General features: G+C 42.8%; 1 protein-coding gene across 4 annotated transcripts in view; it reads right to left on the bottom strand.

The window, feature by feature from the left end:
* The window catches only part of LRRK1 (leucine rich repeat kinase 1), a 79,310-nt gene that overhangs the window by 43,899 nt on the left and 8,638 nt on the right, over nt 1-26,773 (bottom strand). For 2 of the 4 annotated variants that reach the window (XM_065076714.1, XM_021280767.2), the window contains 7 exons: nt 13,548-13,711; nt 12,547-12,718; nt 10,023-10,205; nt 9,253-9,401; nt 2,313-2,539; nt 1,670-1,797; nt 1,253-1,416 (listed from right to left, as the gene is read on the bottom strand). In XM_065076714.1, the coding sequence (XP_064932786.1) occupies nt 1,253-1,416; nt 1,670-1,797; nt 2,313-2,539; nt 9,253-9,401; nt 10,023-10,205; nt 12,547-12,718; nt 13,548-13,711 (1,187 nt within the window). The remainder of the gene's footprint in view (nt 1-1,252; nt 1,417-1,669; nt 1,798-2,312; nt 2,540-9,252; nt 9,402-10,022; nt 10,206-12,546; nt 12,719-13,547; nt 13,712-26,773) is intronic. The other 2 variants (XM_065076715.1, XM_021280768.2) reach the window with 1 other exon arrangement.

The raw sequence follows: 26,773 nt of genomic DNA, 5'->3' as shown, positions 1-26,773 counted from the left end.
TAATCATCTCTTTAAATAATGAGGTAGATCAGCTGTCAGATGTTCAAACAATTAATACATTTATTCCAGATGATCTCTTTATATATTTTGATCTAGATTAATTATTGTGCATGCTGAGGAAGACTTGCCAAGGAGAGACAGTTGATAGGCAAATGCTTTGGTGGGCAAAATGTATTTCAAAAGTTATTTTGAAAATCATCCCCACTTGCTTTTAAACCATTAAAACAAACACTTCACTAAAATACGCTGTTCTGCTGCCCTTTTTATAATGAGGAATAAAGCGACAGTGACGGGTGATATAAATGCCCTAGTTAGCCAGGGGGTTGGGCAAAGTTAACTTTGAATGGAGGCTGAATGTTCTGTAAAATGATCCCAACAATACTTCTGTGCTCATATGAACTATCAAGAAAATTAATAGAATCATGGAATAGCTCCAGCTGGAAGGGACCTTAACGATCATCTAGTTCCAACCCTCTGCCACGGGCAGAGACACCTTCCACTAGACCAGGTTGCTCAAAGCTCTGTCCAACCCGGCCTTGAACACTTCCAGGGATGGGGCATCCACAGCTTCTTCAGGACCTCACCACCCTTGTGGTGAAAAATGTCTTCCTAATATCTAATCCAAATCTACCCTCTTTCAGTTCAAAACTTTACCCATCATCCTACCACTACACTTCCTGACAAAGAGCCCATCCCCATGTTTCCTGTAGGTCCCCTTTAGGTACTGGATGCTGCTATAAGGTCTCTCTGGAACCTTCTCTAGAGTGAAAAACCCCAACTCTCTCAGGCTGTCCCCATATAGGAGGTGCTCCAGCCCTCTGCTCACCCTCACAGCCCTCCTCCAGACCCACTCAAGCAGGTCCACATCCTTTTTATGCTGGTGGCCGCAGAGCTGGACGGAGCACTGCAGGTGGGGTCTCACCAGAGCAGAGCAGAGTGGCAGAATCACCTCCCTGATCTGCTGATCATGCTGCTTTTGATGCACCCAGGATGCAATGGGCTTTGATGGAATACATTCATGAAACATATGCTTCTAGAAGTCTTCCACCAACGCCATCAACACAACAAGGCAGAATCTCAAAAAGACTTGATCTGAGACTCATAAACCAAACCAGGCAGCGGCACTTCTACAGAAACAGAACAGCCTTTTAACCTAAAACATCTGACAGCTTCCTAAGCATCACAGTAAATTTTTTTTCATTGTTTCAACAGCTTTTTCAGCCTCTGACTCTGCCAGAGCAGTTTGACTTACCAAGGGGCAGGCCCAGGGATCTGGAAACACTTTCAGCTGATTTCTGGAAACATTCAGTATGTTTAGGGACTTGAAGCAGTATAGAAAAACCGTTGGAAGTTCCACCAACCTGTTGTCAGAGACGTCAAACTCCTGCAGTTTCCTTAAGCCAATCCAATTAGTTGCTAGAAAACACAAAACATTGTGGACTTGGTGTAAGCGTGACAGCAGTCTGATCCAGCAAGATGCTGAATACTTGCTAGATAAGGGCCAAAGGATTTCATGAGTGATAAAACAAATAATCTGGCCTTTTCAGGTACTTTGAACAAAGGATTGAGCGATACCAAGTGTCTGTAGATAAAAACAGCTTTAAGTCATTTGGGTTCTCCCTTACAAATCAGGCCCTGAAATGCAAGTGTAACACTGGACTGTACGTACTGTTTTCCTCGTCAAATAACTTCTCCATATAATTTTTAGCAGCAGTGAGTTTTTTAAGGTTTTTAAGATGTAGGAATCCAGAGGGGAGAGTAGAGAGCCTGTTGCTTGATACGTCAACCTCAAGTAACCTGTGGGTACAGGAAATACTCAGTCAGGCACGAATAAATGGCTAGCAAAGGCTCCTGTTGCCATAGACAACTATTTTACCAGGACAGCTTTAGGTCTGAATGAAATCAGCTGAAATGTGCTCTCACAAGGCAAAGCGAAAAACCCTATTTAGAAAATTAACCCTTCCAGGGAGCAGAGAGAAGTGGTCTGGATGGACAGCAGTTCAGATAATTTATATGAGACAACAAATGTCAATCTGAGGTAGCTCAGGGCTTAGAGGAGTGAGGCTCACCAGAACTGTAGCAAAGCAGAAGCAACATGAGACAATACAGGAATAAAAGTCCCTACAACTGCCCTGAAAACTAACTTGGAAATACTGAGAATGCAAAAGAGCAAATCCTGCAGCAGAGAGAAAATAAATCAAGACACTCCTGCATGTGCTCTTCACTTACGCAGTTTTACATGAGCACAACTGACTCATTTGCACCTGCTCTCCATACGGGTTCAGTTTGCTGTAGGCATCCAGTGCACACACCTTGTACATATGATTTCATCAGATGACTGTACGCTGGGTAATTCTGTCAGCTGATTGTCAGCCAGGCTGAGCTTCCTGAGGTTGATCAGGCCCCATGGAATCACAGATGGAAGGGACACCAGGCAGTTGGCAGAGAGATCAAGCTCAGTTATCTGACAGGAGATATCGATCAGCCAGTCCAGATCCACCCAGGGCAGTTTGAGGTTTGACCAGTTCACACACAGAGCCTGCATATGTCAAAGAAAGAAGAGAAAACCACGTTAGTAAAATCCCAATTGCTCTTGGCCTGTGTTACACCACTGGGAATCTGGCAGATCAGAGCACAGACCATAAACATTTTGCTCACTTTCCAATCTGCTTCTAGGAATAAAACTGACTCAGAAATTAAATTGCGTCTGGATATCAGCAGCCCCCATCATATAACTGCTCCATGATCTCACTTCAAGGACCACAAGCGAGCACAAGCAGGGGACTTGGACTTCCTTGCCCGCCCATCCACCAGCTCCATCGTGCCACATGACAGGCGAGTTGCCCTTGCCTGCATCTTCAGCCGAGAGCTGGACCGACTCACGGTTTGTTCATCCAACAATGCACAGTGAGTTTCCCTGGATCATGGAAAACCATCTTATATCCTGATTCTGTGGCCCAAACCCCATCTCTGTCTCTTGGACACGGCCAGCATCACTACTCGGATTTCCAAGGGACTCTAAACACCACCAGAGGCCGGGGGTACAGAGGAAGCCTTGTGAAACACTCGATGATCATTGCCTGTGCACCTCTAGAGAGGACAGGGACAGGTCTGCTGAGTCTAGTAATGGATTCATATGAGGAGGCCTATTACTGGAATGATCATTACAATGTATGCCCAGGAACTGCTCTTCCATCTTAAATTTTCCAACCAGAAGGAGCCAAACCATTCCAGGGAGATTTTAGGTTTTGCAAAGGAATATCTGGGAAAGGCAAGGAAAGGCAAACACTGTCTTGTAAAGCACTTCTAAACAACAGAAATTCACTCAGTATAATTTAGGAAGATATTTTAGCATCTGAGAGACGTTTGGCAGTTCCTTTCTTTCTAGATAATATTCTGCTGCTTTTTACAGTAAGACAGGGAAGTCACTCTATCCTCTTTTGGACAAAAAGCAGAATTTGTTGTGAAAGGCATAACTAGTTATTTCAGGCTTCAGTTTACACAGAAGAAAACACAAACACATAATGGTCATCAATGCAAATAAACAACCCAAACCTTAATTTTCAAGATCACTTCATTGCAAATAAGGTTCCGAGGAGATTTATGATCCAAAATACACATTTTTAAAATGTTAGTCCCAAAATGTTTTCATAAGCTCAGTGTTTTTGACATAACTCATCCCCAAGACAGCCTCAATTAAGTGGTTGTTAATTCTCCACCAGGAGGCAGCAAGGACCCAACAGCAAATTTAATTTGCTATCCAGTTGCCAGTATTTAGCACTTCCGATTTTGAATCCCAAATTTAAAATTTAAAGGAATATATTTTGGGAAGGGAGAAAAAGAAATGGGAAACAAAGGTCAATCTCAAATGCCTGTTTGAGACTCAGAAGTCCAAGGAATAAAGACCACTCAGTTCAGATCTCTAGGAGAATAAAGAGTACGCAAGAACAGCTGCACTTTTTAGAAACTGAAAGTAGTTGTTCTTAGTGTAGACATATTCCTTTTCAACGTTCACTAGTGAAGCCTCAGGACATCCCTACAAATATGAATGGAAATATTATGCCCATTGTATCACCAGGGAAACCAAAGCAGGGAGCACAAGCTGTTTGTCTAAAGCTACATCCACCATCATGCCACAAGGCATCCATATAAAACACAGCAAGCCAGTAGCAACAAGGAATCAAATGAAGCAGAGTATCCACTGCTACTGCAAAATATACAGTACCTGATGGGAGTTACACAGCAAAGCTTTTACACTGTCACTAAAGATATTTGGCTTTACTGTTAGATTTTCTGTACATTTAACAGGTTCCTGCTTACAAACTCTTGTTTTAAATTCTGTATGTTGTTCTCTGTAATTTTCTCTTCACCTGTAACAGCCCAAGACTGAGCCTGTTTACATCACTGGACAACAAGCCGTTTTGATTTATGGTAATAAAGAGTATAAACACATAGGCTTTTTCTAAAACATCTTTTAGCATTTAATCTAAAGTGGGATGCTCCATAGCACCTCTCCTAAGATACGCATCTATGACCAGAGTATCTGACTCCTTGAACTATTCATATATTTTACCTAAACAAACAGAAGAAAGAAAATGGAGAATTATAGCAAAAAATCTGGGCAAATATTCCACGCAAAAGGCTATCAACAGGTCCTACAGTCATGGAGAGAATAATCACATAACAAGACAGAGCTTTGAAATTCTGGCAGTGATGGGAACGAGGGCCTGGAGAGCTGCCTTGCTCGTTTGGTTTCCACCTCACAGGAAGAAGCAGGTGCTTGTCATTCAGATCCTGAATTCAGACTCCCGAGCCCCAGATCCGCCATGTGATATCCATCACTGTTTCAGGCTACATAGACTCTGTTTGCCAGTCTGTATAATGGGACAGCAACAGCTCCCTGGGGAGCCGGGAGTAAAAATGCACTACAGACTCCAACTCCCTCTTTTCTCTTCCTCCTTAAACAAACTGCTCCCAACAAAGCTGCAAAAAAAACCAAGCCCAAACAAAACAGAAAAAGAACTGATAGTGTTTATCCCCTCCCTCAGCTCCTGTTCTGTTTCAAGATGATGCTCAAACACCAGGCCCAGGCTCTTATTCCAGTACAAAAAGTACTTGAGTACACCGACCAATGCAGTAATATTAAGATCTACAGCTTGCTTTTAGTGGGTGCAAGCAGGACCTCTCTGCTGCTTCCCATTTCAGGCCGATACTCACCTCTATTTTGCATTTAGATTGCTGTGTATCATTTACCTCAAAAATGCAGAGCCATGGCCTCGGGGATTTAGTGTGATAGAAAGATACCTGCAGAATTCAGATAGCGATTTCTAAAACCAGATCGTGGAATCCAAAACCTGCTCTGAATGATGGGCAGGAGTCCTCATCTGCTAAGCAGCTTTTTGAATCTCCTGGCACTCAATCCTCCTCCTCACCCAGAGCCTGGGACTGACAGTTGGAAAGGACCTTTAAGATCATTGAGTCCAACCATAAACCTCACACTGCCAAGTCCACCTCTAAACCATGTCCCTAATTGCCACAACTAAATGTCTTTTAAATACCTCCAGGGATGAAGTCTTCTGCCCGACTGCTAAAACTGAAGGATCAACCAAGCCCCTTGGTCTGACGTGGGGACAGTGGAGCAAATTCACCTTGGTGTTCACGACCTCTGTGGAGTTACCTTAGGGATTTACTTGACTCAACAATCTGCAGTGAAAATGTAATTAAGCAAAAGAAAACCTGACAGCAATGCCACGAAGAGAGGGGACTTCCTCCCCAACTCATCCTTAATCGTCTCCACTATGTTGCCAGAAAAGCCCGTTTCTTTAATGCCCAAGGTCTGCGATGCTGAAACCGCAGAGCCCAGCGATCAGCTTGAGGCTGGTGAGCTCTGTGCTCAGACGAGAGAGGGACAGTGTTCAGAGCCTGGCAGCTCCTGGGCACAGCCTGACTCCATGCAGCTTATTGCTCTTCAGAAGGGCATGGAAAACCTCTGCACACTGCTCTCTCCTGCCAAGGAAAGAATTTCTCAATACAAATCCTGAAAACTAAATGGAAATCTTCTACTGCCGTGATGTCAGGGGATGCACTGAGGCAGGCAAGGGACTGGAAATTGTGCAGAAGCAAGAAACCCTGCTGTTCTTGGGTGAATGATGAACTACAAATACAAAACAAACTGACTTAGATTTGAGTCCTTTTGGTAAGGTGATTAAAAAAGCCTGTTGTACATTCCTCCTAACTGATGTGACATGACCCAACAGAACCTTGCTCTTGCCGTAGACAGAATATTCTGAGGCCAATGATCTAATTCCTCCATCAATAATGCTGCTGTGAATCTTGAGTGGAAATGCTGCAGATTTCTTTACTGATGATGATGTAACTAAGATTTGCTAGGCAGTGGATAAAGAAATCAGAGGAGGATCACATGCATATACATTTGCATGCTCATGTATAAAACTATCAGCAAAACATTTCCTAGGGAAAATGCAGCAGATAAAGTGCTTTTCTGGTCTGTAATGGGAAAAAAAATACATATCTCACACTGCACATACTGGAAAGCTACATTTACTTCTGTGCTGACTACACCTATCGAAGTCTGAAATCTGTGCCCAGCCACTTTACTGGGGTTTTTTTTTTGCATTTGTTACCTGTTCCTGTAAAAACGGAGCACTTCCTCTCTTTAGCAAGACAGTGGTTTGCTGTGGAGATATATTTATGCCAGAGACAAACAAAAAAGGAGAAAGAGATTTTAGAAAAGTGAGATGTAACTCCTGTTGTCTCAGAAAGGGCAGCACAACGCACAGGGCGATCAATGCTGGAAGGTGTGGCAGCTATACCCGGCTCTCCAACCACATTTTGGGCACAGCTGGTAGCATTTCCTACTGGGAAATCAGTTGTGCAGTGTTTTCACCCAGAGATAGCACAGATGGGACAAATCCTTTTGAGGTTCTGGGCTCATTCTGAAACGATCGGTGCTTGATCTCTTCTGGCCAAGAGTAGAGACTTTCCGACATCCAGCTGGTTGCCATGCACATCGCAGGCTCCACACAATCCTTTTTATGCTTCCTTCCAGTGCAAAATGCATTGCAGCACTTACACAAGCAGGCTTAGATTCATGTACCTTACAAAACATGAGGAAAGCAGTCAGGCAGCTTGTCTGCAGCTGCTGTGAGATTGCATTTAAAATATTATCAGGATGTGTGACTATCACTTCTGAGGGACCTGAGCTCTGCAGACAAACTGGGACAAGTCTTCCTGAATTTGGCCCAGCCTGCCGAAATGAATTCAAAAAGAAAGCATTAAATAAGCAACCACGTTAAAAATAAACAGCTACTGGAAGAATCAAGGTTGAGATTTTGGGTCTGTTTTTTGGGGTATTTTTTCCTTTTTTTTTAAACCAGAACCTTCTGGCAATGAGCTGATGTTTAAAGACTGCTCTCATCTTCACTCAGGGTGTGACAACAACGCTGAGTCATTTTTACAACAGCGAAGTTAAATATTGCCAGCAAGTTCACATGGAAAACAGACCTCTTCCCTGTGATTCAAGCATTTATTCCGAGTTTATTCAAGCTAAATTATCCAGTTATTTGGATTTCTTTTCTTCCAAGAGGCATGTAGTTTCACCAGCTCTCATCCAGAAACATTTAAGATTTACCTTCCTTTTGTATACCTGTCAATTAAACTAAGAATCTCACTGGGAGGGCTCTAACTCTGCTGATTGAAACTAACGAAGTCAAGCTGACATACATGGACTGTGGTCCCTGACACTCACAGTATCGTTGAGAATCAGTCGAGACAGGGTTTTGGCAGGAAAACAGAGAGTGGAGAAGTTCGTAACACTACAAAAAACCCCTCTGCTTCTTTTTACTTAACACCAAAGCAAAATCAACACCCTGCAATGTTTCAAGCTGAGCACACAGATACTCAACTGGCAATGGGATTCACACAGACAGACCCTTGATCAAAATGCTTCCCTCACAATTTTTCACTGTACAATTTCTATGACCTGATGAAAATGGTAACTATTGAAACCTTGGGGCTCTCATGCTCCTCTTCAACGTTTGTTAATGTACATATTGAGGGGAAAAACAAAAATGTCTGATAACTAACTTGCTGGATAACAGTAGAAATAATAGGAAATACTATGTGCTTCCCTATAAAGCAGAAACAGAGGGTGCTATGAGACATTTTTCAGTTCTGAATAAAAGAGACTTGGAAAACAGAGATTAAGAGAATGAAGAATATAGCCTAGTTATGCAAAGATATGGGATAATAACAAAATGTAATAATACCCTGCATGAAAATGATGCCATTCATCTGTGGATCTCAAAGCATCATCATCTTGTATTAAGCCTTCCAACAGCTGTGAGATGTGATGAGTTTAAATCTCTCTGTTTTACAGCAGAAGAAATAGAGATGCAAATGAACTACCAGAACTGTCCAAAGGCTCTCAGTGGCTAAGTAGCGAACAGAGCTCTTGCCAACCTAAAAAAGGCTCCAATTATTTTTTTGTTGGACTCTGTGTCACATCAAAAGCCACTTCTGTGGCACAAGTGCAGTTAAACTAACACAATCTGATCACACACGATACTCTTCACGCTGCTCCAGGGAGGCAAATCTGTCCTGAGCGAGTGACCGTAAGGTTGCCAGCCACCTTTAACTAACGAGGATCTGAAGCAGGGAAGATACTTAGAGCAGACAGAAGCTTGCTCTACTCATGCTCCATGTTAAAAAGCCACACGAGCCTCTTTGTACATGCTGTATCCGTGCTATCTGAGGAAAGGGAAGAGAAGGGTTTACACGCTCAGCTCCGTGCCATGCAAACCCTCCAGCACAGCCCAGAGCTTGTGGCGTTACCTTCAACCAGAACACACTATGGAAACCTAAATGAAGCGATTATCCCAGGGTCACAGAGGAAGCCTGTGGTAGCGCTTATTTCTCTGGAAGACTTTGAGCACAAAGTCAATGTTTCCATTCCACAGCGTACGCCTGTTTCTCACACTGATGTTAAAATTGCCAAGTGGAAGCTGCTGCATGCAGCGTCTTGCACAATGATGCCTCATGTTTTACACCTTGCAATTCAGCGCTGGCACAAAAGCCACTTTCACAGCTTGTTCTCTAAATGGGTAGCAAACCACAAGGCTCTTAGTTGAGAAGAAGAATCATCAGCGACACAGTACGCAAAGACAAATATCAATTATTAACAGGATGCTCCTTTAAAATAAGGTCTCTTCAGACAGATAAATGGCTACTTACTGTTTTTGCTGGAGCACCACTTGGTAGCGGGCTCATCTCAATGAAATACTTCCTCAGAAGGTGTTTGCTGGATTCAGGACTGTCCATTAGGATGTAGGAACAAAAGAAAGCTCCATTTCGCAATAAAAACACAGCTACATCTTCATTACCTTCAGAGAAAAGACAGATTGTCTGCTCTCTTCTCCTCATGTAAATGAAACAACAATGAGCTGAACAGAAATCCTGGGAAATAACCACTTCTGACAACCATGGGGGTGTGCAAAAAAGGAACCGAACTGTATAAAGGCTGTTTCCTCCAGGAGCAGGATATAGTTTGGTCAAAGTGAAACAGCAAAGACACTATGTAAAGGCACTGGCCCAGGGTCTTGCTTTTTCCTCTTTTTTCCCATCCTATTAAACTATACGCACAGCTGTGTTTTGAAGTGTAAATTAATCAGCCTAAATCAAGCATGTGTGCCAGAGCGTTCATAACAATAACGCTTTTACTTGCAAGATTTCTGTTTTTGAAGGGTCATTTCCCCAGGACTTTGAAGAGGAAAGTTCAGCCTCTTGACATTTACAGTAATCTCACTTAGAAAGGCCCTGACTTAAATTTGGTGAAGTCACAAGATTCAAAGCCAATTTTATTTGGAAATAATTATTCCGGAAATCCAGAACAATTCCAGGCAAGCCAGTCCACAGTGACACCTCCACAGATGGGAATAACTCAACCCAACCTTTAAAAACCGTTGCAGGAAAAGGAAGCAGTTTCGAAGCATGCAAATACATACCTGCCTTTATAGCAGCATATAGGGGCAACCGTATAAGAACTGGAAACTCATTCTTCCTGACTGCGCAGCTCTCTGGGTCAGCGCTGTACGCACGAATCAGGAGTTTTACTATGTCCAGATGTCCCTGCTGGCAGGCTATGGCCAGCATCCAGTTCAGGAGTTGTTGACAAGTAGTGGGACCTACTGAAAAGATACTGAATTTAATTGATGTCACCAGGCTGTGATGTGCACGAGGCATCCACAAATAATGGGCAAGCAAAGGGCACAGGGTGAAGCCCCTGTGGACAAAGGAGCTGACTGCACTGTAAGAGTGTGTTACGGACGAGCCCTAACATGCTCAGGCACAAACTTTTCAGCTTTAACTGTTCTTCATTACCTACCCAGTTCATGAGCGAACTTTTTTTGACTGTCCCTGATCAAATCATGCATAAGCTGGCAACAGTGGGAGGTTTCAAAAATGCCTGTGAGGCTGCCAGCGGAAAAATGAACCATCTAAATCACAAGCAGAGTTGACAAGGGGTGACTGGGACCGTCTTTGCATCCACAGACTGATCCAACAGACTTTAGATCCAAATATCCAAAATAGGCCACTTCTTCAAGTTCATGAGGGGGGATACAAAGAATGGGGAAAACCAGTCGAATTTTCATGCTACTTGATGAATTAAACAAAAATAAATGTGCCAGACAACACAAAATAATTGTTTTACTTTGTTTTCACTGCAAGCTAAAGTCTCCCACAAAATATTTCATTTCCCCTTGAACTGTTTCATTTTGGATGAAGTTTTACTATCAGATGCCATTTAAGGCTAAAAACTAAAATACCATGTTCTGGTTTCTGCATTAATTTGCTAATGTTTTAGTCACTCCCAAACTGGTATTTTTTGCTGAATTAATGTTTTGCCTGTAGAACACTGCTTTCATCTAGGTCTGCATAATTCTGTGCATGTAGCTAAGTGCCCATGACAGGATTATTTCCACAACCAGTAAGCAGCCCTCAAATTTTCCCTGACTCACAGCATCTCCTCCATTTACTTTACAAATTCACTTCCCCTTTGAAATACTTACAGAAATGTCCACAAGCCCAAGTTTACCTGTCAACCTTTTTTTTTTCCAGTTCCTCCACGTAGAAATTATGTCTCTCTTTGCATTTTTAACAACTTGACTAAAACCACTGACCCCCATGCTGCAAAAAACAGGCTCCACTTCAGCTGTAAGCCACAAGAAGTTCCCACTGAGCCAGAGAGAATCACTGCAGTGCATTAGCCAAATTGCAAATTCATGCAATTTATTCCTAAGCTCTGTGATTGGTTTCTGTGTAACTTCCAGGGAAATAGATGGAAAATCCTGCATAAAAACTTCTGAAAGCTGCTGTTTGTACGAGCACCTGTCTTGAATTCCCGAAGAAAGAGTTTAAGGGAATTTGGTCAGTTCAAAACTGAGCTGTTTCCAGAAACTACTTAAGTCACTTTTCATTACTGAGAGTATTATATCAATATAATTTAATTTTTGCTGCTAGGTTACAAAGCCACCATTGTCAGCCTCCTTTCTGGCTGAAAGAAATATTACATTTAATTGCATCCCCCAAACTGGAACGTTTCTTTTGCTTAGTAGTGCTCTAACAGTTTAAGACCATCAAATAAGCAGGTTTCCCAACAGGTTATTCCCGTTCTCACTGAGGTCACTGGCAAGAATATATCTCCAGTGAGGAGTTAGGGCTGTATTCAGGTCAAATACCACAAGGGCCCAGCTTAGCTGTTGTGGTTAGTGTAGCGTCTGAGGTCAAGACAGTGATTCTCCCTGGCTGCTGTGCAGGACCACTGGACCCAGAGTCCACAGAAGGTCCTGGTGAGAAGAGTCACCATGCCCGTGGTACACTAAGAGAGTGACAGGGGATCCAAACGCAGATCCTGGTCCTGATTCAGAGCGATGCTCTTTTTCCCCCCCCACAGCTGCCTTAAGAATTGTGTCTGGGTCTAAAAATGTCTCTGTTCTGCTATATATCTTTTTTTTTTAAATAAAATGTAAATAAAATATAATTATAATTCTAAATAAGGAATTCCTCTGAAAGTCAAATCAAACTGCCAACAAGAGAGCACGGGGCTTGCTGCCAGCTGAGCACCCAAACTATTACTCGCCAGACAGTCCCGCTGCACTCTCACTCCCAGCACCGCTGTGTCTGCTGGATCAGCAGAGTGGGATGACGCTGCTTCCTGAAAATCCCTTATTGTCTCTGTGGGGTCTGGGATGTTACCCAGCTGTGAGGGCTGATGGGAATGAATTGTCCAAATGGCATCTTCCTCCACTTCCAATCTGCAAACATGGAATATTTTTATGCATGTGTTTTTCCCCCATGGGGAAAGTTTTCTTCAAACACAGCAGAAGAGATCAGATCTCTCCAAGCACTTTCCCTTGACCAAGTCCATCTTCTTTCAAGGGATGCGAAAAAAATAAATGTCTGCTTGAAGCTATAGCACACAGCTACCAAAAAGCTTGAGGAAAGGCACAGGCAACGCAACAGGCTTACCATGCAGGGAATCCAGCAGCTCTTTCACAATGTCCTTATGTCCAAAATACGCAGCCACCACAGCTGCATTGTCATCGTTAGGTTCTGTTGGTAACACCACTAAAGCTTCCTTCAGTAAATACCTCACCGCCTGCAGATCTCCGTATGCTGCTGCAATACCTAAAAGCTGACACTGGCAAAGAAAACACGGCAAAATAAACTCTCTGTAAAGGGAGGAGGCAGAGACAGAGAGCAATTCTAGAGCTACGTATTTTTATTTATGCCCATGCAAATGCATACCCACCGTCACTGTGGTTAACTGAGAATGTCATAAACACTAGTAGACATTATGATCATTTCTGTTGATACATATATTATATTAATTTGTTGGGGTGTACTTTATAGTTTTTTGCATGGTTCTACCACAAAGGTGCCCAAGGCATGGAATGGTGAATGAAAACTGTTTTTCATGGATCGAATGGAAAACTATTTGTACAGCTCTGCTACAAGGTGCAGTATTTTCAGTTTGGAGAAGGCCAAAAGGCCTGGACTTGGCACACAGGTACTTTGCCAAAACACTAAGCTGGTGCAGAGGATATAGGTCCAAACACTAGAAGCAAAATCTTCCCAGGGGGCCATTAACCATCCTTGTACTGATGGGGGAATATTGTTTTTTTTGCTACATCTATAAAATGCTTCCTTTTCACAGGGAAAAAAACATATTTCCTCATTTTAGTGACCACAGCACCAACAGCCCTGCTTGCACAGCCTCCTGCTCCTTACATACGCTGCTCCTGTGGTCTGTCTCTTCTTTCTGATCAGTGCTTTCAAGGGCAAATACCGTCCCTGAGCAAATGTTCCTGAAGTGCCCCACACAACCAGCCATGTCTGGGACCCTGCAGCACCGACATCACATACATAACCAAATGGATTTTTTGCATGAGAAACAAGACAAGACAGCAGCTTGACATTTTGGTTTCTTTCCCAATGAAGTCTGAGAAAGAGTAGTAACCTAATCCCACCTTTTCCACTTGCAGCGCAGTCTCCTCACATGACAACTTTATCAACTCTTGGGCCTTACTGGTGTCTCCGGCTTTGTAAGCATCCTGGATGCTTTCTGTCACAGGTGTCTGAATTATGGAGACTTCGCCGACTGTGGACTGTTTGCCACCCATGTCCACAATTCCTGCAATAAAAACAGAAAAGAGAGGTTAGGAAGAATTGCCTGTCTATTACGCACACACAGAGGCAGCATCAATGCATCCTGGACACAAAAAAAGGGGGTGAATTATTTTCAGTGGAATATTTACTGCCCACAATTTACAAAAAGAAGAAAAAAAATCCTCAACACTCAGTCGTCTGATACAAGAAAGTGATAATATGTTACAGTACTTTCCAACAGGGACATGAAACTAAAAGGGACGGCAAGTTCCCCAATTGCTCCCAGAGGTGGTTTCCAAAGGACGGTGTGAAGCTCCCGCACGCACGGACACGGATGCTCCGCAGCCGCGCTCGACCTCCTGCGGTAGGACCAGGGATGGGAAGGGTTCACACAAGTTTGGCACCTTCAAGGTGTCTGCAGGACCCGCAAGGATGTTCTGGTATAATCTGCCTTGCTCCAGTCGCACTTCACCTCCTGATGACAGCCTAATTAAACCCTCCTGTACTTCTCCAGAACTTTCAACCAGAGCTTAATCCACCTCAACAAATGTACAAGGAAAAAAATAAGAAGAATATTTTTATTCTGGAGAAAAAGAGTAAAAGGAGATTATGGAAGATGCCCAGCGTCACCCTGATCAATCCTGGAGAGTCTCCTAGGCTAGACTTTTTTTTTTTCAACGCTGTTAGGAGCCAGAAGAGGTTTTACATGTCAAAGATTAAAAGCTGCAAACCATTAGAGAAGATGCTTGTGGTGGGTGGTTAACGAACAGGCAGCCATGAAGTCTCACCCCCCCACACTTCTCAACTACTGAGACAGGGAAAACTGCAGGAAAGTCACTGAATTAGGGTAAGATGTTCAGGTCCACTCCCAAACAACATGCAAGCCAGAGAAAAGAAGCACTTTTCACTTGAAAAGAGACTGTTTCATACTCACTTTTTCCTGCTAAAACATTATTAATTATTATTGTTTATGTGCAACGATTAAATAGAGTCCTTAAACCCACAGATTTTCACTTAGGTTAACAAGACTGTTGTTTTGTTTTGTTTTTCAAATAGACACATATGTCATGCAGGGCTTAGTCTAATGCAGCCTGGAAAAAAGAAATACATTTGGACCAATCTATAACTGTCAGTAAATATCTTTGAATAATGCAGCCTGAATCACCGATAGATTCTCACTAACAGTTCTCATCAATTATTGAAATGAAGCTCAAATCACTCAGACATCGGAGACGGCTCCAGAGATTCGTGCCATTAAAAATGTGCCCACATCAATAACCTTTCTCAGATGATGCTGAACGTGAGAAGGACAAGCAGCAGAAATCAACGCAGATGAATGTGGTGTTAAATTACAGCATAATAAACAGCACCTCAGAGTTCATGTTAATAGATGCTGTGCCTTCATAATTCTGTAGTTTTAGGGGATACCTGGGAAAAGAAATTCATCCAGGATTTGGTTCAGTCTTTCAGAGCAGACGCCCCCACCTGCAAGGGATCTCTAAGAATATTGCACGTGATTTAATCTTTTTAATGGACACCAAGGTAGGAAATGCAAACGATTCTTAAGCGAGTAACTTTAAAGGCTGATAGAAGAGAGAATTTTAAAGTAAAATAGTTCTCCAGTCTAAACAACTCAGACTGGACTCAGTAAAATCCAGCAGTATGGATTGCAGCAAACTCTGCAGTTACTGGAACATGCAGCCTCCCCTGTGATGAAATCCTGAACCTGGAGAGAAGCGCTGGAATTTCCCTAGGAGGAAAAAATGCCTCACATTGGAGATACAGAACAGCTGGAAAGCTGAGCAGGAAGCTCTGCAAATCGGGGCTGACAGAGCACAACAACTTTAATCGGCTTACAAGAAAATGCTGAAAGGAAAGACAAATTTTACTTCCTTCCAGCTTCAATCCCTATTTTGGGGACTATCACTCCAGACCCACATCTGCAGCCATTCCAAACGTGGAGGCGCATCCTTTCTGTCAAAGAACTGAGTAGGGCCATATTTCTTTCTCTATAAATCATGGCCAGGGAAGGTGGAGGTACGAGTATCTCATGGTCAGAGACTCATTTGGGATCCGGAATATCCTGGTGTCACCTCCTCATCTATTACAGATGTCTCCAGCACAAGGACACAATGTTGTTACTGAGAGAAGAAGGAACTCCACAAACTGAACCCTAATCCCAAGACAGCTTCTGTGTTTTACCAAATGACAACTTCATGAAACTACTTGGCTAACGTGTCATGCTTCCTCTTACAGTTTTGGGCCCCCTCAAAATTTCTTCAGTCCTTCATAGTGTCACGGATTAGCTGCAACCACTGCTACCAGCGCCACTGTTTGGAGAACGTGGGCTGGCCATCAACCATCGCGGTCTGCTCACGGACATTAGGTGGAGACTTCGGGGCGCTCCAGGAACAGGAACGACACAAATGGTTGGCTTCATAAAGTTCACATGCTCCCAGAGTTAGCTGGCAGTTTAATCAGTCTGTGGGATATTAATTTTAGTCCCTAAACTCAATTTTAGTCTTGTCTTAGGCAAATAAGAGCTTTTATTGATCTAACCAAAACTGCCCGGTTTTGAACATTTGAACATCCATCAAGTAGAAATCAATAAAAGCTTCACTGAATGTAAGAAATCTGGGCAATTTTGCTGTTCGAAACCAATACGTTTATGTTCAAATATTCTTGGCAGAAAGATAATGCTACGCAACATTCTAGTTTCTTTTGTAACTGTCATCAAAATTTCCTTCTATGATTGCATTCTGTAGAGTAAATTGACCACCTGCCTAATACCTGAGTTAAAAAGCTGCCAAGGGTCTTCAGCAAAAAATGATCTTGTAATTGAACCAATTACAAGCCCCAAAAGAGCAAAACTGGTAAGATACGGCATGATAAAACACCTTGTCCTGAGCCAACAGCTGTACTCACATGATTGTGTCAAAGTTAACTTGAGCTGTCAAAGGTTAAACGAGAGAAGGTGGGTCCATCCATTCCCAAATTCCCAAAAAACACAGAACCATCCACTGCAAAGCAAAGTACCTCACCAGCCAAATTACCCCGTTCACAGACTTCCTGATGACTTAAGAAATGATACATTGACTTCTGAAATATAAATGGAAAAAAAGCAGCAGCATATTTTATAAGCTTAATTTATACTCACCGGTAGGGGAAAAAAAAAAGGGGAGGAAAATTACATTCTAGTGACTAAAGACTGTTTTATTTCTACAAGATGCATGACTAAACTATCATCAGTACTGGCGTTCATGTAGGCTGGGAATAAAGTTTTGCCAATACATGCATCAGCCATTTTTAGAAAAAATCTAGGCCAAGATCCAAAGAAATTCTGCCTGTGATTTTAACCCTACAAACCTCATGCTCTTTACTTGAGCTCTTTGTGGCTTTCAAAATAGGGTCCCCTCCCGCAATACTGAACTTGAATAATACTAAACATCTGTTTTTGGACTTGATCATGCAACATGATGAGCATCTAAGCCTGGATGCTTTTAATTCTTAGATTGTACAGATTCAGAAACCATCTTCTGCACTTTGCACAATAGGGTCTACATTACTGTTTGACAGTGCAGCACAGCAGGTTATATTATTCCATCAGAACTCTTGGATATTCCTGTAATAAAAGGCTACTAGAAACTCCAGAAGCTCCTACACCACCTGTTCTGATTTCCTTTAGTTTCTGCTTTACTGCACAGAGATCTGGGACAGAGTTCCTGTGTTGGCACAGGCTCCTCTGAAACCACTGCCCCAAATCAGCACCCCTCTTCTGAGCTTAAAGCAGGAAAGCAGATAAGAATGACATTAAAAATGCATCCTTTATCTATTTCTCACACAACTTAACAGCCTGTATCAAAGCAACTAACTTCAGAAATATTTCCCACTCCTGATTTCAATGTTATGCTTTGGAAGTAGCCTCCAAGCGTGGCTTTAGTGTAACAGCCCTTTACAAAAGCTAAGGGCAAGACTAAGTTTCTCTTTAAAAATATTCCAATGTAAATAGCAGTAATCAATAAAAAAAACCAGTATTATTTTATTGCCATTAAAGGTTGCAAGAATATAAATTTTCAAGCGCAACTGACTGCTATCCCAGCTCAGAGAAGCAATATAAGTCTTATGAATAATAAAGGTTATCATGAGAATTTTGGAGATAGTTATACCCTGCCTCAGGCTCTATTATTATAGTAGGTGACAAAAAAAAAAATCAAAACTTTCTAAACTGACAGTGTGGCATTATTAGGAAAAAGGTCAGTGCTGTGAATCAACAATCGGCTGCATAACAAAAGAGCACAACTGTATAGATGATTGTCATCTTCGCATCCCAAATCACCGCATTCCTGCCTCTGACACACAGCCTCACAGAGTTTGTAACTGCTACGTTAGTCCCTTTGATAAAGCAGGAGTTCTTCAGCAACTACCTGGGATATTTTTATTTAGTAGAGAAAGACATCAAAGAGATGCTTAATACAGGACAAAAGATAAAACAGGGCAGGAAGCTAACTCTGACTCCAAAACAGAATTATAAAGATCATAAAACTTTAGAACTGCTACTGACCTTGTCATAATGTGTGCAGGTATTTCCAGAGACGGGAGCAAATCAAGGCGATGACTCTAACACAGCATCCCATTCACCGATGCCCAATTAAGCTGTTAATTCCTTGCACTGTTAACCACCCACCTCTGCTTCGGCACCAGCAGCTCTTGCAGCGGTCACTTTCAGCTTGCTGGCTGCTCCTTTGTCTGAATTAACTACTACACTTTAGCCTTGACAGCTATTTTCATCTCCATGTCCCATTAGGGTGAAATCCAAGCCTCTGGTTCAGAGAGGATCTGGGGATGGGGGTGGGCAGGGAGGCTGAGCTCAGACATTAATTCCTCAACAGCACCAGATGGCTACAGCTCTAACCTTTACCAGCTTAATCTTTTGCCATTTTGACTTCTGAGCGGTGCCACAGAGCAAACAAAAAAATGGGACAGAGATGAGGTTTAAAATGTGCTGAATATTTAAAGCCAATGCCTCCAAATGCTTAAAAACTCACAAGCGTCGCTGAATAATTTTCAATACTACGCTGCGGAAGCTTTGGCAGGCTGGTTTGCAAAACTAACTGAAAGCCATGTTATTTCTGAGTCTCTGCAACAGACTCACATATCTTCTGTTGCTTTGAAACACTTTAGATTAATAAACTGAACAACAACCGATGGGAAGCCTCCAGTGATTTCAAAGGCTGATGGATCTGTCCTACACTGCACTTTCTGCTTGGATGGGTAAGAAAAAACTTTCAATCTGATAGAAATCTTTGAGATACGGAAAAATAATTCCCATCCCAATCCAGGAAGAAAAAACAAAACCCTAGGTTCTTTCATCAAAAAAATTTTAAATCAGCCCAAGTAGTTCAAAATGCTTCATGAAACAAGATACATTTTGTGTTCCTTCTCTAATTAGCTGACGCTTCAAAACAGGGTTGCATTTGTTGCTTAAAAAATATTTCATTCATTTCATTCAGTTCTTAAAAGATACAGTCATAAACCAAGGTCTGTCCCCAGGAGGGAAGTTGTTTTCCCCTCCTGCTCACGTAAGCATGGTCCCCATGGCCTCTTAGCCTGGACCTGGCCCAGAACCACACCAAGGAGGGTCCTGCAGCAAGAACCCCAAGAGCTATTTCACTTTTTTCCCAGATTTAGGCAAAATACATACAGTCCAACCAAGTTCGCTATAAAATGTCCCCACCAGGGTTAAAAAAAAGGTGAGAACCACTTATAAAACCCCCTGTGAGAAGAAAAGGAGAGAATGTTCTGGTAAATCCAACCAAGAGATGATGGGATGGTTTATCTGGGAAATTCAGCATCCCCACTGGAGGGACCACGCCTGAACTGGGCCATGTCCCTCTGACCCTGATTAATATCTCTTCACTACGAGACATGCCAGCTTCTCCAGACACAGGGAAACCTCCACACACTTTTTCTGCCTATTTTTTGTGGTTCCATTCCACCCAAACATCCATTATTTCAGCCTATTAAAGCAGTGGCTCTGCACTAAGATCTGCCTGCCAAGGCGCTGGAAAAGATGATGTGTTGAGTACAAAAGAAACCGGCACCTACAACACAGTTTACAATTGATGCTCACGGCCCCAAAAGGAAACTTGTAACCCTACAAAAGACCAGATCTGAAACACAGAAGAATGCTTCAAAGAGAAGAAATCCAGTACTGAAGGGATCTTTTTCATTGTCACTGCATAATCTGGAATTATTTTTAAATTGTTTACTTGCCAGTACCACGCATGCCAAGTGTTGATCTGCATTAAACATTTTCCAGCAAGCGTACAGCATCTTGTAAAGGGCATGCTGACAATTTTAGGTACAGCAATGCAAAGTGACCAATTATCACCAGAGCCATTAGAAATGTTCTATTTAGAAACACTGTTAGCCTGCAAGGAAAAAAAGAATATTTGCTAATGCTAACCTAAAAGGAAAATATTAAGTCCTGGATTGAAAAATGCTCTGGACTCTTGCCTTTTTTAAGGAGCTCCAGAACTGAATTACAAAAAACAGACGCCTCCAAAAGCTTTAGCTCTACACTTACACAATCATTTCTCCATCATCTAGGAAAATGGGGAGAGAGGGAACAGAAAAGCCTTAAATACTCAAATAAATACTCAAATAGTGAGACTTGCAGTCTTTAGAGGGCAGAATCACAGATGTCTGAATGGTTGTGTGAATCTGTCTGTCAGAGCGAACACTAAACTGGAGCTGAAAAGCTTTACCAGATCTGACCGGGCTTCTGCGTTTGTGAGTGCACCTTCCAGATCCTCAGGACTCTGGAAATAACTTTCATTGTCCAAGTAAATTCAAATGAAACCAAGCTGGTTATTCTCATTTTGCTGATGTACAAAAGAGGCTACACAAAGCTATTACAAGGCAATGAGCTTAGAAAGAGCACGAAGAAACACACGCTGGAATATGAGCATCAGAGCAAACCCCTCATGTCAGTGTACAAATCCCACTGGAATGCACAAGGTCACTTTAGCATCATCACCGATACCTGCAGCCATCCACGGAAAAGGAACAGGGGCTACTGCATATGATGGTCCTGGATGTGCCAGCATGACAAACTGGGCTGTTGTCAATGACAGGGATGGTTTTACCCTCTCCCCTGAGTACCTGAAGCCTACGCAGCTTCATGTGAACGTGTTCATCCCTTTTGAACTGTAGGAGTGCTCAGAGCATCAGTGGCCACAACAGCTGGTTTTGTGAAGGCACCATCATCCCTAGTAGACACTGTCCTCATCTTCGGGCAGGGACAGAACGGGACAGGGCTGACCTCTGCCAAGAACAAGACAAAGGCCCCACAATCCTCCTATACTGTCCTCTTCAGGGTGAAAAGTATCAAAAAGACCACAGAGAATAATGATTGTGCTAGTTTCCATCCCCAAGGGAAAGAGAATGAAGGAACCAGAAAGCTCCTAATGGCCAGAGAGCCCACTGCCATATTTAAAATACAAATGACTCAGCGTTAAGTTAAAGTTTCTATTTTTGTTATTTGGCCTCAGTGATTCGGTTCCAATCCTACAGCTCGAATCATTCAGAAATATGCTTTTGCATGCAGGGCCAGCTACACCACTCTCGCTTTCCAAATTTTAAATTGGAAGATATACATTGAGCACACAGAAGTATGACTATGCTTTTGGATTTTCTTCGTGTTCATTTCCAGGCATGGCTGGAAAGAGAAGATTATTAAATGATGAAGGTTTCTCTAGTGAGACCATTCCTGTCCAACTGAATCAAGTATTATAGCCATGAAACCAAACCAAGACTGGATTTCATTTGAAACTTTGTAAAATAAAACTTCATGGCTAACTTTGGTTTCTTTTGAAACTCTTCCTTTTTCCTAATGTTCAAGGCTTTCATAAGAAGGGCAAAACTTCCATATATCATTGTTTCTTTCTTTCAAAGAAATAATTTGCTCAACATTCTTCTAAAAAAAGGCTATTAATTATTCACAATGGGGAAGCACCAAGTTATGACCAGCCCCCTCTTGCTACATCTTCTTTAGGCACATATTTAAAGCTAGCTTAGAAGGAACCAACTGCTTTTAGCCCCAGCTACGTCTGGAAGAGTTCAGGGAGAGACCCTCCATGTGCGTGCAAGGGGAGAACGGGCTCAAGGTCTCTGCTCAGGTCCCTTCTGAGTCTTGAGTCCTCTACTGTCTCCACCAAAGACACATCCAGTGATTCCACAGCTTGCCTGAGTTGACAAGAGCAACTCCTAGGTTTAAGTTTCCCTTTAATAACGCATGTAAACACCCTCCTAAATGGAAAACCCATTTAGGACTCTCCAACCCAACTGCTGGTCAAACAGCAAAGCATGGAAGCAGCCAACATCTGTCTGTCCAGCCCCTGGAGCAAGCTGATGAAAGAGGCTGGATGAAGTTCAGAGCTGCTCCATCAGGTCCCCTTGGGCCACAGCAGAAAGCCCACATCTCCATCCCTCCATCACACAGGAGGGGCCCTGGGCATCTTCCGCCACCTGCATGGCAACCAGTGTCCCCCCTTCCTTCCCCACGGAGCACAGATGTCTCGTACAGAACCTGTATGTATGAAGATTTCAGAATGGCTGGCCAGAGAGGAGGAAAAAAGGGCAAAAAAAAATAAAATTAAAAAGGCAAAATACTTAGCATTACTCCAGTTTATCATGTTCAAGGAACATAAGAAGAATCTGGAAGAGGTGGAAATGACAAATCAAAGAAATGGACAGTCTAATACAAGACTACACATGGAAAGAGCTTGGCTTGTTGAGCCTGGAAAAGCGAAGGCTGGATGGGGATGGGAGTACTGTCTAGAAATACATCTGGAGGGACACACCAGGGAAGGCAAACAGCTATTTATGTACAGAGTATGAACACATTTTGGCTGCCAATTACAAGAAGGTTCAAAATGTTGGAGAAATGAGGCTTTGGAACAGTGTTCTAGAAAAAGCAGAAGCAACAGACACCCCAACTCACTTAAAACAGGCCTTCCATATGGTTTAGGAGGGTGATACCAGGACACCGCCCCACACATTCCTTCCAGTCCTACAGCCTCCGTTCCCATTTCACACACATGTAAAAGTTAACCCAGCTACCAGGCACCAGCAGCCATAACGCACGAGATGATAATGGCTTCACAGGTTACTTTGAGGGACATTCGTAGAAACAGAGAGTCTCTTTTATTAAACAAACTGATAGATCTAGGAAAAAGCAGACATCAACGGGAAGAAGCCTTTCAAGAGACTTGAGGGGAAGAACACCCCACGCAGCAAAATCCAAGCTTAGTACACGTTAGACACAGTTCAGTGTGATTCTTTAACTGTGTCTGGTAGTCTAATAAAATACCATACTCTTTGCTATCCTCACTTCCCATTTATCACCAAGACAACAACTCTAGATTAGTTTAAGTAAAAGTGTTGCATGCAGAGGAAAAGAAAATGCAATCAAGATATTGGATATGGTTAGCATCAAGAGACTTGAATGGGCAATTTGGCAACAGCAGAGCCAAGGTAAGTGCAGAGCTGGGAAGAGCATCAGAGGAAAGAGATGAATGAGATAGTCTGCAAAAGGAAAAAAACCCACAAAACAGTGGAGAATGTGAGGCTCCACTCCAGCTTCTGCTGAATTCAATGTGAGCACTTCCACCAGCGTCCATGCAAGTAGAAGCAGATCCTCCGAGATGCCGGTTTCCAGGACAGAATATCTCAGCAGGAAGATTACCTTAACAGCTGTGTCTGGAGCAGGAGAGAAAACCTGATGAAAAGACCTCTGCTGTTGGCCAAGACGGTGCTGGTCCTGGATCAGGCTGTGTAGTGATGTGCTGCCAAAGCTTTAATGGCAGCTACCAAAAAAAACTGAACCTTCCCTCACTTGTGACAAAACCTACAAGTGGCAGAAGTGCCTGAATTTGCAGAAAGGGGGAATGGAGGGAATTTCTTTTTTTCTTCCTAATATCTGGGAATATCGGCATTCATTTCAGTGGAGGGAAGACAAGCACTCTGCTGTGTTCTAACGAAGGTATATGCTGTGAACTCACTGCAGCCCACAGCACTTTTAGAGGGTGCCTCCAAGGTAGACAGAAAAATTAAGCAAGGCACATTTCATCCCCTTCTCACTGACCTCAATGAACTCTGATCCACTGCATCTGAGAACCTGGTCCAACCCATGCAAATGACTTTGATTTGATGGCTTTTATTCCTGCCATCCTGTGAAAGGTCTGAGGTGCAAAACATCGGAGAATTGTGACCATGATTACAAGCCTGGTTGAGGAGCTAGACTATTTTTGTTACTCAAGTTACATCTGAGATCTGAAAAGGCATCTTGTCCATTAGTGTTATGATTTAAAAAAAAAAAAGAGTTCCTGTTTGATGCAAAAATAAAAGCATTTTCAAAGGCTCTTTGATGTGCAAGACAGAAAGACATGCAGGCAGATTCTGGAGGAGGCCTGAGCTTCAGCAATTACCAGCACTCTTTGAATCTTACTCCCCAGACAGAATTTTTATGTGAAGTAGATAATCACACTGCAGAGTGTATCAGCTCTGAACCTTGTGGCTTTTCTATTAAGTAGCAATAACCTCTAGTCAAAACACTCCTTAACCAAGATGGGAATAAAACAAATAACCCCCATACCAACTAACTGCAGGTCAAGCAATTCCAAAGACATACATGTTTTTAAAAGATTTTGTTTTGAGCTCTTCTTGGGTAGCCATGCCAGTTTTCCGAGCGATATTCTGATCATTAAAACAAGTGGTGATGTAATTTCCACAGCGACCACAAACATACCAAGAATATTTGAGCTAAATTTATCCAGTCTTCTTGTTTGAATCACTGCTTTGGTTCGTTATTTTTCCACGATTTTCAACTATGCACAGAAAAGGAGTTGTGGACAGCCCAGGACTGAGCTTTTCCCAGCAGTATACGAAATGCCAACCTTTATGCTTGGGAGGCACATATTGACTATTAGAAATGAAATTCAACTGTTCCTCCAGCTTCCAACCCCAGGGCCCTGCTCCTTTCACCCTTTGCCTTCCTCCCACCCTTCCTGCAGCAGACTGACCCTTTCCCTCACCCTCAGATGACACAACATGGAGCTTGTCTTTGCGACTGAGAACTTCCTGAAGCTCACCACAGATCTGCTGCCCCCCCCCGAACGGAGAGGGAGAGCCAAAAAACTGAGGACTTGCACCAGATTTCCCACTGTTCCATGCAGCTCTGTGGCAGAGCCCAAGTCCTACCAGTCTGGAGCAACACATCCCACCTACACAAGTACCCATGTTGGGAGAGCTCAGGTGAAGGAAGACTGTCTAGTGCCTTCACCAGCAGGTATGTATGTCTCTGCAAAAAACATATCATCTACAAAGACATCACTGCGTTTCTCCCTCTCTTCCAATATGCACATGGTGGCCAATCATCACAGCAGCACAGAATCATTTTGGTTGAAAAAGACCTTTAAGGTCATCAAGTCCAACCGTTCACCCACCCCTGGCACTACCCCATGTCCCTGAGAACCTCATCTCCGTCTGTTCAACCCCTCCAGGGATGGTGACTCCACCACTGCCCTGGGCAGCCTGTTCCAATGCCCAACAGCCCTTTGGGGAAGAAACTGTTCCCAAGACCCAACCTCAGCCTCCCCTGGTGCAACTTGAGGTCATTTTCCCTTGTCTTATCACTTGTTACTTGGGAGAAGAGACCAACATCCTCCATGCTACAAGGGGTTGGGTATTTGCAAAACCTGCAGCATAACCCCCAAGATTTTGCTACATCAATTTGCTATTATTCAATGAGAATCTTTTTAAACTGACATATTTTAACATGGTCTGAATACGTCCTTGCTGACTCTGTTTCAGATTCAGGATCAGACTCACCGAGTTTGCCCGCATGTAGCTGCACGTGATTTAAGGGCAGCTCATTATTCCTCAAAACACACTTTTTTTCTTTTTAAACCAGAAATTGCTGGCCCCCAGAGCCCCCCTGACTGCAGGAGGGCTTTTTGAATGTTGAGGGCCTTCCCTAATTCTTTCAAACTTCTAAAGTCAGTCCTCCCTTTAAGTGAGAGCAAAGCACAAATTCAAAGCATGGACATACTCCTGTTGTGAAACTATCAGCACTTTACATAAAAGGGCTGCTGCTGTGGTGATATATAACACAAATAAGCAATGGCTGACCCACTAATGAACACACAGACTTGGATTAAGGAAAGGAATTAAATATCAGCCTAATGATGTAAAATCTGAAATGGAACCTATTAAGGGACAGGCTTCACCTATACAGCAGACTGGGAGCTAAATGGTACAAAATCTATCCCCCACACCCTCATCTGCAATGCAAACATTTCCCCCCAGTTAGCTGCCTTCTGCCAAGCAGAGCCCTGGCAGCCCCTGTATCGATCAGAGAAATGAAAAACAAACAAGCCACAGACTTAATGCTGTCAGGATCCCTGAAGATTTGATTCCGAGCCTGTTAAGTCAGCGTAGAGAGTTTAATGGGTTTTGGATGAGGTCCCCATAGGCTTTGGAAAAGATAAAAAAAAATAAACTCATAGCACTTTCTCTAATGCAAGTATAAAATCTCCTACAACATCACTGACAAAACAATAAATCAATTACAGGCCTGGTAAAGACTGAGTTGGTGTGAGCACTATCAATTGCTTTTTCCCACTGACACGGAGGACAACAATTCTGATTAATGACCACAGCATCAATCCACACCTGAGAGCTACCTTATAATTACACATTAGTAACATCGTTAAGGAGTCCCTGTGTACAAGTTCTATGGGCCAAGAACTTTTGTTACTATCTTATAACCTTATCTTTGTTTTTCTCTAGGCTTCTTGACAGAGCTGTCACACATTACATTTCAATGTATTAACCCACCAATACGTTTAAAACTGGAAGGTAGAAAAATAAAGCTGTATAGCAGCAGATAATGCCAGATACAGCACAGATAAAGATCAATGTGTTATTACTGTCCCTAAATCAAACTGCCCCACAGGTTGGACTCTGCTCAATTAGCTTCCCAAGCTCTGCACCGCACCGCTGGCACTCCCAGCAGCTCTGCCCT

This window comes from Columba livia, chromosome 11 (assembly GCF_036013475.1).
Source record: "Columba livia isolate bColLiv1 breed racing homer chromosome 11, bColLiv1.pat.W.v2, whole genome shotgun sequence".
Taxonomy (NCBI): Eukaryota; Metazoa; Chordata; class Aves; order Columbiformes; family Columbidae; genus Columba; species Columba livia.
Note: the sequence above shows the minus strand (reverse complement) of the source record. Positions and strands in the feature narration are given on the sequence as shown.